Raw genomic sequence first — 13,787 nt, forward strand, 5'->3', positions numbered from 1 at the left:
TTCCCCAGGCGCCTCCAGTCCTTAAACCGTGTTGCGCTGCCCCTGGCACCAAGACTCCGCGAAGAGAAGGTCCTGATGCAGAAGCAGCTGCAGGAGGAGCGTCTGCAGCGGGCCCAGGCCCGGGCCCAGGCTGAGATCAAGAAGAAGGTAGGCAGGGTGGCCCCGGGGAGTCACTTGCCGGGGGAAGGGCCCCACGACCAGGCACAGTGGGGCTGGGAGGGGCTGGGGGCCTGCAACCAAGCCTGGCTCACCCCCTTTGCAGGTGCTAATTGCTGAGGTCCTGGGGGAAAGATGGGGCCGTCAGAGTAAGGCTGGGATAGAGCAGTGTCTCCCGTTCCTGGTCCACCAGCCCTGCTGCCCCTCAGGACCCACTTCCTCTGCAAATCCTCCCCTGGGGTTGCCTGCCTTCCTGTACACGAACTCCTGGTGGGTGACGGCCTGGCGAGTGCCCTCCCAGCCCTACCCAGGTGCAGCCCTCAGCTCCCAGAGCAGGTGGGAGCAGCTCAGCCCCCGCGGGGTCCCACCATACCACCGACACTACAGCCAGACCCCAGCCTCCAGCCCATCACCCGTCACTAGGGTTTCCCCTGGCTGCCCCATGGGGAACAGGCTAGAGCAGCCATTTCCTTCTGGCCCTGGCAGCAGGAGGTATGCTCCCTAAAGCAGGCCTAAGCCCAAATACAGCCCCCAGCAGACAGATGAGGCCGAGGGGCTGCTCTCTGAATACAGTAACACTCTCCACGCTGTCACACGGGGACGGCAGACACTGTGGGGTCTCCCCCTTAAATCCCTGGAGCAAAGGAAGCGGCCTCCCTGTTTAGCCAGGTACATCCCGTGTTTCCAGGTGCACCCCACAATGCACACGTATCTACGGGCCCACGGCCCAGGGAGCAGGCTCTGGAAATGCTGGGGAGACTCACTCCTGAGTCATTTCAGAACAGCTCCAGCCCTGAGCCCACAGGCTGACAGGGAAGGCCGGGACGTCCCCTGGGCCCCATAGCCCCAGAGCACCAGCTTCCAGGCACGCTCGGGACACGGGCATCTGACGCCTCAGGGCCTGGGCAGTGCCTCCCGGTGCAGGGAGGCCGCGGGGCACAGGCTCACAGAGCCCGCTCACTCTGCAGAGAGGCAGGAGACTGGTGAGTCGCTCCCGGCCCCCAGCTCTCAAAGCAAAGCGGGAGCCTGAGCATGTGCTGATGGACGACGACGAGGAGGAGCAGCTGCTGTTCTTCACGTAGCCTCCCCACACTGGCTGGCCATCGCCCGCAGCACAGCAAGGACAGCAGCAGGAAGCAGGGGCAGGGCGGGCTGGCCTGCGGCAGCTGTCACCATATCCCCGTGCCCCTACCAGCCTCCCACTGTACATTTACTTACTCGTGTGAAATAAACGCCCCCTCTTTGGTAGCCTCATGGCCTGTTGAACGAGGCAGTCTGGTTCCACCGTCCACACCCTGCCCTCTAATCCCTGAACCCTCAGCCCATGCTTGAGGAAGGAGCTCATCCTGGCCCTCGGGTAAGGTGGCTGCTTTGAGACAGACGGCCAAGTCCACACTGAGATGTGATGTGCAAAGACAAGGAAAGGAGGCAGCAAGCTGGGAGGAGGAGAGGGTTCTCACTACTGAAGACAAAACATGACGTCCACGCCACACACACACTTCTGTGAGGTAAAGCCAAGCGACACTGCCAGTACCTGACTATACAAAAACTTTTATTCGTTTGTACCACAAGTTGGGCCCACTGCCACCAGGGAACCCAGTGCCCAGAAAACTGACAGCCAGTACCAATCACATCGTGGTGGTGGACATTCCCAGGGGGACGTTCCGGGGGAAGTTCCAGGGACCCACCCCAGAGAGAGCATCTCCGTGGCCCAGCCCCTCCTCCCATCGGAAAGACAGTGCAGTGTGGCCATCGGGCCACCCGGCCCCCAAGGGCCACCCTGGCAGGCAGGCTGGCTCCTTGTGGAGGGAGGGGGCTGCTGGGCAACCTGGAGGCTGACGCAGCACAGAGCTCTGTGGGTAAAACTCTTTATAAATGGGGCCCAAGTTCCTGTGGGTGGAGAAGCACCTTGGAGACAGCACCTCAGAGCAGGGCAGAGAGAGGACTCACCACCAAATGCTGGGGTCATTCCCAAAAGCCCAAGGCCAAAAACTCAAAAATAAAGAAACACAGGCCAGGCAGAGTTTGGACACGTCCAAGTCCAAGAACCAAAACGGCATGTGAGTCAACGTGCGCCTCCAAGGCACAAGACAAAAGACAGCACTTCGGAGCGGCCCTGTGGCCAGTCCCGCTGACAAACAGATAAATCCGTTCTAGGTCATCAGCTCGCCGCCGGTGCAGAAGTGCACGGGACAGCGCGCGCCCATCTGCACCTGCGGCGTGCGTGCCGTTCTCCCTGTCCCCCGTGACTGCGTGCACGCAACCGTGACTGTAGAAACCGGGCACAAATTCTTAATCAACACGCACACTCGGATACAGAATTTAGAAAAATGTAAAGTTTTACCTCTACCATGCCCAAATTAGGGGCTTTAAATTTGGCCTCTCTGCGAGGGCTCGCGAACAGCGCCCCAGTGTGTGCCCCTCTGCACCCCCCCCCCCCCCCACGGGGCTGCCCGCCCGCTCTGCCAAAACAGGGATTCGAATTTGGCTTCACTGTGACAACGGGACGCTTCTGCCCTAGGGCGTGACGGAATCAGCCCAACCACAACCGCCACCCAAGGGGCTGGGAAACAGCCTGTTAGCTCTCATAAAGGGAAACGGTTTCTAGATCTCTCTCAGGCCAAATGCTGAAACACAGAAGGAGAAAGATCCCATTTGCTTTTACTACAGATGAAGTCCTATCCGACAAGGGAAGCTGTGCTCTACCCTACTTCCCGCCGAAGGCTGTTTTCCTCCTGCGGCGCGGGCTCCGTGGCTTAGATCACAGGAACGACGGCTGTCTGCGCACCGCCAAGCCCGGGAAAGGCGTGTGCTTTGCCCTGAGGGGCGATTTCAAGGAATACTGCCCCAAACTGGTTCCTGATAAAATGTACCAAAAACATGTTTGGGAACCGTGCCCCAAAGTCTCGGAGGAACTAGGCTAGCCTTCTGAGCAGAAACCCAGTGGGGTCTCCCCCAGGCCTGTAAACCACGTCAGGGAGTCTCGAGGCTGCAGACTGGAGGCGTGGCCTGCAGGCCCCAGGGCAGAGGGCCGCTGTCACTGCAGGTCCCGCAGGTTGATGGTGCTCCCCGCACACCGCACCTCCTCAGGCCCGGCAGCCCCTCCAGCTGCAGGAAGCACCTCCTGAAAACCAAGCAGAGCGGTGAGGGGCAGAGCTGGGGGCTGGGCAGCGCAGGACCGCCTCCCACAAGGCAGCCCTGCGGCCGCACACAGCCAGCCTCATAACCCAGTAAGGCCCCTGTCACTTGCCTAAAGCAAACTTGTTTTTCCCTTATTTTCACATACATCCCTTGAAGAAAGAAACTTTAGCATAAACAAAAAGGCGGCAAAGTGAACTTAATGATGCTGTGTTGCAGGTCTCCTCAGAAATGTGATGTCCTTGTCTCACTAAGAACCCTCTCCGCACTCTGCATGGGGAAGCACCTCTCCCGGTTCCTGCCTGTCTGTGGGCCTCATCAATGGCGGCGCCACGGCCCACCTAACCCACCTCCTCCGGCTAGAACACTCCCACAGCATTAGATTCAAGGCCATGGGGAACATCTTTTGGCCAATTATTTGTCCACTACCAGATTTAAGAACGATCTCATGAGTGGGAATACCAGGCAGAATGGAGTCAACATCCGTGAGGTTTTCTGAATGCACATTCCCAAACTGCATTTGAAGGAACCCCCACTCCAGCTGTCTGGGAGCCCCACCCACCCCTCTGTTTCCCAGCACTTAACTCGGTATTTATTTTTGACCTTTTAAGGAAAATGTTGAACAGCCCAATTTGAATACAAGAAAACTAAATTACCATGTGTAGGAATTTTAAAAATATGTATTTAAGGCAGAACTGTTAGAAATTTGATAAGCTACCTACTCTATGTTACAGCCAAATCTAAACTGCCCGCCGCCACCTATACTTGGTTTATTCACTTATTTAGCAAACTAACATTCCTGGCTGTGTTTCCCCATAGGTCCAAACTTGGCTGGCCCGGGGGCGCGGGGTGGCACAGTCAGTTAAGCATCCCACCCTTGGCTTCCGCTCAGGTCTGATCTCAGGGTTGTGAGATCGAGCCCCATGTTGGACTCTGTGCTCAGTGCAGAGTCTTCGTGGGTTTCTCTGCCTCTCCCTCTGCCCCTGCACCCCCCCCAAATAAATAAATAAATCTTTAAAAACAAAAACTGGCCAGCCTATTTCCCGTAGGAGAAAGTGACTAGAATTTTTTTTATATATATTTCAAAGAGCATTTTTTTTTTAAGATTTTATTTATTTGTCAGAGAGAGCAAGCGAGAGCGGGCAAGCACAAGCAGGGAGAGTAGCAGGCAGAGGGAGAAGGAGGCTCCTTGCCGACACAGGGCTCGAGCCTAGGACCCTGCGATCATGACCTGAGCTGAAGGCAGAGGCTTAACCAACTGAGCCACCCAGGTGTCCTGTGACTAGAATTTCTAAATATAAAATATTTGAAGAGTGTATTAAATTTCACCTTATTTACAAGTAGGAGCTACACTGGGGAGCAACCCTGAGCTTTATTCTTAGTCTTTTATTTCTTGGTCATTTACCCACTTTTTCTAGAAAGCAGCAAAACATCCTGGCAACCAACCCAATGAGTCTCCCCTTGAGCCCCACCTCAGTGACAAGCCTCAGAAACCCAAAAGCATCATGACAGTCTTACTAACAAACCCAGAGTTGTAAGGCATCCAGACCTGGAGGACATAGACGGGCACATCGACAGCGAACAGGGGGTGCAGGGTGGAAGGCTGCGGGCCGAGAACCAATGGCGAGGCTGCTTCACCTGAGGAGTCATCCTGGGGAGGCAATGGCATGTTTCATTTACCAAGCACAGCAACATTCCTCACCTTGGCCTGAGGAGTCCCCGTCACTCTGATATACACTCCCTGGATTCCAGGCGAGGCCACATAGGGAGCCAGGTGAGGCCTAAGGACCCAGCAGTCACTGGAATCGGGGGCTGGGGGCTGTTCACCCCTCCTCCTGGTCCTCAGTCTCTCACCTTGTTCCCAGCTTGAGGCTCACACCACCTGCCATCTGGCTGTTCCCCACTCCTAGGCCCTTCCCCTAGAACTCTCCCACATTCAATAGCTCCCCTCAGCCTAGGCCCCGATTTTCCTCCTGTAGGTTGTTCCTGAACTCTGGTGGAGGCTCTCGGCGCCCTCCCTGGGGGCTCTCTGGCTCTCCAGCGGCCACCTCACAGCACACAAGAAGGCCCACCTCTGCCCCAACCCACAGTCAAGCTGGAAGGGACAAGAGAGCACAGGTCTGTGGAGCGGGGGAGGCTCCTAGGCCCCTGATAATCAAGTAAGAAAAGGGACACCATCTGACATTTCAGCTTTCATCTCCAGCCCACGGTGGCCCACAGCCCCACCGCTCAACTCCCAGTGTCACCGCCACCATCAGCATGACCCATCCCCTCCCCAGCCTCAAGAACCTTCTGTGCTGAGCGCCATCATTCCCACTTCACAGACAATAAAACTAAGGCCCAGAGTACTTAAGTACCTTGCCCATGACAACACCAACTGGTAAGGGAAAGGTGGAGAATTAAAAGTGAGTTTTTTCCACCTCAAGGCTCCCACCTTCAACTGGGTGTCTCTTAAACAGCAGCTTCTCCATTTCCAACAAGCGCCTTTTCTGCAACGGTACCAGCTTCCCTGAAGCCTCCGCATCAGAAGCTCCAGTCCTGCCTTCCCCACATCTCGCCTGTCAGCCGTGACCGTGTTCAGAAGGGCTCGCTGCTCCCCCCACTTCCACAGCCCCATCTTGGAAGAGCCCTGACCTCTTCACTGCTCCAACCCCCTGGCCCCACACCTGGAAAGAGACCTGTTTTCCTGCTCACGTCTGCAGACCGGTCTTCCTAGGTCCCGCCCCCACCAAATGCTTACATTAGCTTCTTATTTTCTGTATGAGCAAGGCCACTCCCTGGCCCCGTCTTCCAGGCCCTCCGCACCCCTTCCAGACTCTTCACAGCCAGCTCGGCCCTATCTCCTCACGAAGCCTCTCGCAGGACTACAGAACCTAAGGATCTGGCCATCCTATTCTTCGGAGTCAGCTCGGCACTCAGAAGTCCTCGGATATCTCTGTGCCTCCCCAGGCACGCGGTACTCTAAGGCCCTAGAGCGCCGAGAACACAGGAGATGCTCAGGGGAGAGGGGGCACGTGATCAGGCCAGGTCGGAGCTACGTACCCTCAGCCTCCACGCCTCTTCTCTCCCCAGACAGTCCCAATTTATTGTCCCTCTTCCGGCCCCTCAGAAACGAGACTGCAAACAAGGGTGCGCACAGGGCTGTGGTCAGTGTGTCCAGTGAGTGTTCAGGGAGTGGCTGCCGGCCGCAGGCACCTGCTGGGCCCCGGGCACAGTCCAGGGGCTGTCTGGCCTGCCCTCTAGGGGCTCATTTTGTAGGGAAGAAAGGCCCGGCGGGGGAAGCCAGCATCTTTAAGCCATAAAGCCTATACCCTTGGCTGCACCGCGAGCGCTCCCCAGACACAGGACTGCCAAGCTGCGTGAGCAAGCCCCTTCACCCCAGCCCTGACAAGAGCGGTGGGGTCTGCGGACGGGTGGGGCCGTGCGAGGCCTCCCGTGGCTCACCGTGGGCAGCGCGAACAGCTGCAAGGAGGCTTGAGGCCGGACCAGGGCCTCACCCCCACCTCACGGCACTCCCAGGAAATGTGGCACACAGACACAGGGGCATGGGGACACGGAAGCGTCCATCCTAGTGAAGACGAAGCTCAGACAAATAGAGTGGGACAGAGCGGGAGGAAGGGAGGGACCGGGGTGACAGAGACATCATCCAGGGCTTGGGATGGTCTAAAGCAGGGTGGGGGCAGTTCCCAAGAGGAAGGAGCACTGGAGGGGTAGAGGCTCGGGAAACACCGCTCAAAGCCCGGCTCCCAGATCCCGCCTGGTGACCACCATGGTTCGCTCGCTGGCTCTTACCTGCAGTAGCTGGACCTGAACGCACTGCACACCGGCCACCGGAGCTGGTCCTGGCAGGCCTCCGCTGGGCACCACGACGTTCCCACACAACCAACCAGTCTGGCTGGTGTGGAAATGAGTAGGACTGACTTTGCCACCGTTCATTTTCCTCTGAGCGGACCCCGAGGCTCCTGCGATGAAACAGACAAACCAACACGTGCAGTGTACCACGCACTGCTCGGGCCCTGGCCTCACTGAGGCCGCACTCGGGGACACAGCCTCCCCATTGCCACTGTGCACAGCCCTGCAGACTTCAAACTAGTCAACAGGGAGAGTCACGGGCTTAAGAGGTGTAAAAAACCAAGATTTTGATTAGAAAGCATAGCAAACTTATCTACGTGTCTTCTGGACATTCAGCGATCAGACCCCCGGTGCCCGTGTCACAGGGGCAGAGGCTCCTCCTTACCCCGCAACCCCAAGAGCTGCAGGCACACAGGAGACCCCGGACGCCGGAGCACAACTACCGGGCAGAACCATACAATCGCAGAAAAGGAAGAAGGGAAGAAAGCCGGCCGGCCCATCCCACCCTCGGGCCCCTCGGTGTTTGCTAAATAAGCCACCAGATCCTTCAGGCTGTTTTCTGTCCAGCTTCCTCTTCAAAAGTCATCGCTTGTTATTTCATAAAAACGTGCTTTTTAAAATACTGAAGTACAAAGAAGAAACAAATAATCCAGACATCCAGAAAGGGTTTCTCTGATACTCGCGCAGTTCGAGAGCAGTGCGAAACCCCAAAGACCAGCGGCCGGGATCAAATCCTGGCTCCACCCCTGACTCTGCCACCTGGCCTTGGACAAGCAACCTGAGCTCCGGCCTCAATGTTCCCTCCCTGTGAAATGGGAACAATACTCCCTACCTCAAAGTCTTGGGAGGATTAAACAGATATGTCATGCAAGTTTAGAAGAGTGCCTGAGTAAGCGCCAAGGAATTTCAGGTGCTGTGACAGCTGTGTCCAGGGACATGCGTACATGAATGACTTTATAAAGACAATTTTGCAATGAACATCATATAAGTTAACAAGAATAAAAGCATCTGATTTTTGTTGAATTTAATAAAATGAAAAGGAACAAGTGAAACTGCAGGATGTGCTGAACTTCCAGAAAATACATCTTCATGAAAATATCGAATGACCTAACGTTAAAGGGAAAAGAGGAAACACATGAAAGGCTGCATTCTTTGTGTAGGTTTTTGTACTGGAAGGTTCCATTTTAAATAGGAACAGCTGATTCCGGCACACAGCACGAGCCAGCAAGTTACAGCAAGTGTGCCTTCGGTCTTGATGCCAACACCAGCGTAGAGGTCCCCACTCCGGAGCTGTGCTGTGTGCGCGCCCCGCGCCACGCCCTGCCCGCTTCTGCCCATCGCCCTCGTGGCGTCTCCGCATGCCCGGGAGCGCTCACACCCGGGGCTGTCTGTGGCTGCAGCACGCACCGGACAACCTGGCTGCCATGAGCTCTGGGGCCATGTCTCCTTAACCCCCAGCACTTGACAGACTCCGCTGGGGGGGGGCACTGTAAGCCGCGGTGCATTTTCCGGCCCACAGCCTGGTACTTCCTTCCTGGGCGCCTGAGGGATTCTTCACCTTGGTGGCAAGTCTTGGTTTTCCAGGGAGTACATTTGGTGCCCCCTTCAATGCAGGGAAACGTAGTTCCATTATAGCTTTGAGTATGTCCGTCCCACTTCCGTCTGCCAGCTTCTCTGCCTCAGGGACCCCAGTGCCCTCTTGCTGGATGAGCTCTGGCTGTCATCCATGCTTCTCCCAACTGTTCTGCAGCTTCCAGACAGCAGACCAGGGCTGGGACTGGGGTGAGCAAGCAAGGTGAGGGGCTAGGGCCCGGGATCCACCCACTCTTCTTTAACAGTAAGAAACTCCGTGTCACTGGCTCTTCTCCCTGACCATGCACGCTACTCCCCTCAACTCTGGCTTTTTACCTGAATGCGTTGTTATGCTTTAAAGTCTTTTCTCACCCTAGCATATTTCCCTGTGATAAACACATGTACATAAATTAAAATTCTAGCTTTCTACTTAAATATACTTTCTAGGAGTTGAAATCCTCATGTGAAAAATCAAGTTACCTGCAATTTTTAGTAACGCAAACCCATCCAGAATGACAAAACCTATTAGAAACTTCGATGATGATGAAATATCAAAAGCAACATTGCCCCGAGAACGCATGGAGAACAGCAACACTGCCTGTTCTCCAGGAGGCTCACGGGGCTGTGGGCGAGCACTACTCATTGCCAGACTCAGACACGGACAGCATACCTTTTTACCAATTAAAAAACATCTTAAATAAAATGCTCGTGTGCTTTAAATGTCATTTCATCACAATTACAGGTCTTTGCAGCTGCAACTTGGGGGGGACTGTGCCACGGAGCCCAAGCAGCACGGGCAGTCAGTACTGTCAGGACAGTGCTCATTCCCCATGAAAGGTCCGATTTCATTTTTCAGTTCAAACAAACATATTGAAACATGGTTCAAGGGATATTATGAAAACCACTATGAAACCAACTAAGGGAAGCATTAAGTCATGTATCTTTTTAAGCTACTTTTAAAAGCAAGCAAGATATAAATATGTATATCTAATGCTCATTATCTAGCTTTATAAGATAAAAACACCACCATTCTCAGCCATTTCTCATTTATTTCACAATGATTCAATGAAAGCTGTGGAGCTCATGCTCTATGTTACCTGTGAAGGAAGAAGAATGGTCAAAGCCTTGTGTCCCTTCACTAGATGTGTGCTGGCACGTATGCTATGTAAATGATGGGGAAATTAAGTAAAAACATGTGAACAAAATCACAAACAGATCCCATTTAATTTTGCCAGACATCAGCGTTACAGGTTTCCATAAAAAACAGTATACACTGCTGAAAAACTAGTCGGTAACCAGAATATAATTGTATTTTTGTTAGAAGGATGTAAGAGCATTAGTTTTATAACAGGAAGTAAGACAGACTGGAACTAGAATACCTGGTGACACATCATCGCGAAACTGGCTCTAATTACTGTATTAGCACACACTTCATCACATTCTCTTCTCACCCTGTCCCTTCACCTGGCCCCTGACAGTCCGGCAGTCCTGCAGACGCCACAGTTACACTGACCGCAATCACCGCCCTTAAACGGAAGTGCTCTAGCACCTTCTCCAGTTAACAACTCTTCCTGGGGATGAGATGTTCACAACTAAAAGGAACTGCTCAGGCTTACACATATGAACACCGCTGCTCTCATGGGATTCTCCTTAAATGCAGTTCCTGCCAGGACAAGAGCAGAAGGGTGGAAAAGGTGAGGGCTGACACCCCCAGGACCCCCCCTATACTGTATCTCAGTTCAGAACATCTCACCATGCCCTCCCAGGAAAGCCGGTGCATGAGGAGGGCCAAGCTGGCCACAGAGCCCTGAGACGGTCTTGATGCCTGAATGAATCCATACAAGATGCCTCCCTGAAGCCAGCACTCTGAAGTGTCCTGGGTCCGGGGCTCTGGAAGACGCCCCGGGATGCTGCGCCACAGGGAGCCTGGTGGTACGGGAGGACTCACTGTCATGCAGGAAAGGCGGACAGGGCAGCCTGCAGAAGTCCTGGACCCAAGTGCACGGTCTCAAAGACTGCAAATGGAAGAGGACAATGGGAAAGCAGATTCCCTTCAGACTAGCCACGCTCGCCTCCCCTTCAAAGTCTTCTTTGTCCACCCAAGGTCCTGGAGGCCAGGCTGAACACTGCCCATCGGCACCCTGCGAAAGCTGCGAGGGAAAAAGGCAGGGCCAGGAGAGGGGAACCTGAGCTGATGCACTGAGGGCCCTGTCCCTGGCCTCCAGACTCCCTGCTCAGGAGAGAAAACACCTTGACCTGCTGGTGCCGTCGAGGCAGGGTGCTGGGTTACGTGACCCCAGACAGTACACCGTGCCATCTGGTAGTGTACCATCACTATGTACAGTGGCTGAAAATCACACCCTTCCGAGTCAGCTACACAAGCCCACCGAGCCACGGATGCTGGCAGGCTTAAGCCAACACATGGTCTCTACGCAGGACCCCACAACGATCCCCAGCCATCCTCACTAGTAAAAGATGCCATGGCACTACGTGTAACATGACCAACTTAACTCATAGACCAACGTCAACAAACATAAAAAATTTCTTTCTCACAGTGGAACTCCAGAAAACCTTAGAGGGCAAGTCATCTTCACAATGAACTGAATTTTGCTTCAATAATCTCAACATTTACCCGAACACTGGATTGGGCTAGATAACATGGAAGAGCAGGGAGACGAGTGAAGGACAAAACCAGCCAGCAAGTCAGCTTCCGGTTACGGAGACCTAAAAGACAATCCTATTTGGGCATGAAATAGACAAGTGAGCTGGAGTTCGCCACTGCACACCGAGTCCCCACCGACTCATCTGTGAACCGCGCTGCAGCACGACCTCACCTCACAGAGCCATGATCAGAGTTAGTTGAGGCCAGCAGCACACACTGGCTCAGGCAAAGAGCTCTGCCCGCACACTCCCCGAAGATGCCCCAATGCTGACAGCTACGGAATCCAGTGCCAACCCAAGCACGTGGCATCCCCGCCCTGGGGGGGCTCTGTGCTGAGTACGGTCAGCTCTCTATCCTGCATACCACTGGCTCTGATGTCTCACTTTCCCTCACCAGATGTGTAGGGGGGCATGGTAACTTTGGGCTCATGCGGGCTTTCTCTGCTGGGGATCCTCACTGAACCACAGAACACAGTGAACGATCTGAGTAACTATTCCCCAATTCTCCTTAAGGGTGGGAAGCTGGACCCATTACATGTCCTGGATGGTGGAGGGCACTGGGGCTTAACACTTTCATAGTTCCTGATGTGTTCAGTCCTACACGGCTGTCAAAGGAGAAACCACAGACATATATTTGTTCACAAGAAAAAATATTCATGTTTAATAGCAAAAAGCAGATAAAAATATTTGTGTATCATTTCTTCGAAATAAGTAACAGGGGTAGTTTATACACGTGGGAAAATGTTTAACATGAAAACGCCAGAAGTGGTTTTCCCTGGGTGGTGGAACTACAGGGGAGAAGGTGCGTAAGAAATCCACCATTATTTTTCCCTAAGAGTAAACCAACATTACCAGAACCACTTACAGACCACGCATCCTTCCCTTACCGGCCCGCATGCTCTGCTCCGGCCATCCCCACCTGTCTAGCTGGCCAGCTCTCCGCCAGAGCACTGGCCGACTTTCATCAGCAGCACAGTGGCCTCCCTGCCCCATTATTTCTCTTTTTCGAAGTCTGCATGGAGATTTGAATTAAGTCATTCTTCCAGATGAACTTAAAAGGGACAGGTGGTTTTTTTCTTTTAAAAAGTTCCTTTGGGATTTTAAAGGAACTGAATAAAAGATGTAAATTAACAGAACTGAATGTTCCATCCAAGTACATAGTAAGCTACAGACAGGGGCTGATCTAGGCCCAGCATGTGTGACACTGGCGATCCTGAGATACTATCCTACTTACTGCCATTATGAGTGAGATCTATTATTCATTATTGTGTTTCTGATTATTCTAACAGAAAACCTGCTCTTGTGATATATGCAAACATTTTTTTGTACAATTAGCTACTTAGTTACCCTTATTTGTAATTATTTGAGTCTATTCCCTTGGGTTTTCTAAGCCCAATAAACATCATCAATAGGTAATCACATCTTCCTATTTGATTATCTATTTTTTTCTGAAGCTTCCATAAAATAGCCAATACTATTGCAGTGTTGGCTTGGTTGCCTCTTCCAATCATAATGGGAACACATCTCCTCACTGAAAATAATGTTGACTGCTATTCTAACTTGCTCATTATTAGGGGAATCTTCTTCATTCCTAGTTAAGGTTTATGATTTTTAAAATCAGCAGTGATGAGTTTTATCAACTGCCTTGTTTGGCATCAGTGAAGATAACAGCATTGTCCTCTGGCTTCCTGACGTGGCAAACTACACTGACAGCTGTCTGACCCTGACCCACCTGGAACCCTGGACAAGTCCTAACCACCCGGAATTCAGGTGCTAGCATTTTACTCGGGAGTTCCACGTCCACTTCACTGGCAGAAGGGGAGACACGCTGTTTTGTGTGTTGTACAGCCGACAGGCTGACTGAAGGCTCTGGAGTCAGTTAGCCTCGGATTCTGCCCCCGGTGCAGTCACCCATCAGCTGTGCAGCCCCCATCAACTTCATCTCTCTCTGCCTCAGGTTCCTCATCCGGAAAATGGGGCACGAGCACCTGCATCTCAGAGGGTTGCTGTGAGAACGACCTCAGAACCACGCTGGGTGGACGATCGGCTTGAATTAACTGCTACACTTCTGTCGGGGGGGCGCTGGGGTGTGCTAACTGAATGGCTGGTACTTGAAATATGTCCCGTGATTAGCTATCTATTCGTGCTTTATCGTTCTGTCAACACTTATCGACTGCATCTTTACTCCACTGGGTACCGGGCTATATAATGGCGATCCTTACCACGAAGCTTACGATCGGCTACCTGTGTCCTCTAAGTACAGATGTTTCCCAGGGACATACAGATGAACCTACAATCAACACGTAACGATAAAGCACTGCAGGCACCCTGGAAACAGGGCAGGCCAGGGTGGCAAGAGGCCTTGGAAAAGACTTGGGGTAACACTGCAGCCATGATGTAGTCACGGC

The 13,787-nt window shown here is 53.2% G+C and overlaps 2 protein-coding genes across 3 annotated transcripts in view; one reads left to right on the forward strand and one right to left on the reverse strand.

Annotated features, from left to right (window-relative positions):
- Positions 1-1,238, forward strand: part of CFAP100 (cilia and flagella associated protein 100) — a 44,547-nt gene extending 43,309 nt beyond the window's left edge. Inside the window, exons 15-16 of the mRNA XM_045812417.2 lie at positions 54-147; positions 1,125-1,238. Of these exons, the coding sequence (XP_045668373.2) occupies positions 54-147; positions 1,125-1,238 (208 nt within the window). The remainder of the gene's footprint in view (positions 1-53; positions 148-1,124) is intronic.
- A 449-nt stretch (positions 1,239-1,687) lies between these two features.
- Positions 1,688-13,787, reverse strand: part of ZXDC (ZXD family zinc finger C) — a 40,134-nt gene continuing 28,034 nt past the window's right edge. For both annotated transcript variants that reach the window (XM_045812303.2, XM_045812302.2), the window contains 3 exons: positions 7,087-7,256; positions 4,844-4,945; positions 1,688-3,280 (listed from right to left, as the gene is read on the reverse strand). In XM_045812303.2, the coding sequence (XP_045668259.1) occupies positions 3,194-3,280; positions 4,844-4,945; positions 7,087-7,256 (359 nt within the window). In that variant the 3' untranslated portion in view covers positions 1,688-3,193. The remainder of the gene's footprint in view (positions 3,281-4,843; positions 4,946-7,086; positions 7,257-13,787) is intronic.

Source organism: Ursus americanus, chromosome 14, assembly GCF_024610735.1.
Source record: "Ursus americanus isolate L20-20 chromosome 14, mUrsAme1.1.p, whole genome shotgun sequence".
Taxonomy (NCBI): domain Eukaryota; kingdom Metazoa; phylum Chordata; class Mammalia; order Carnivora; family Ursidae; genus Ursus; species Ursus americanus.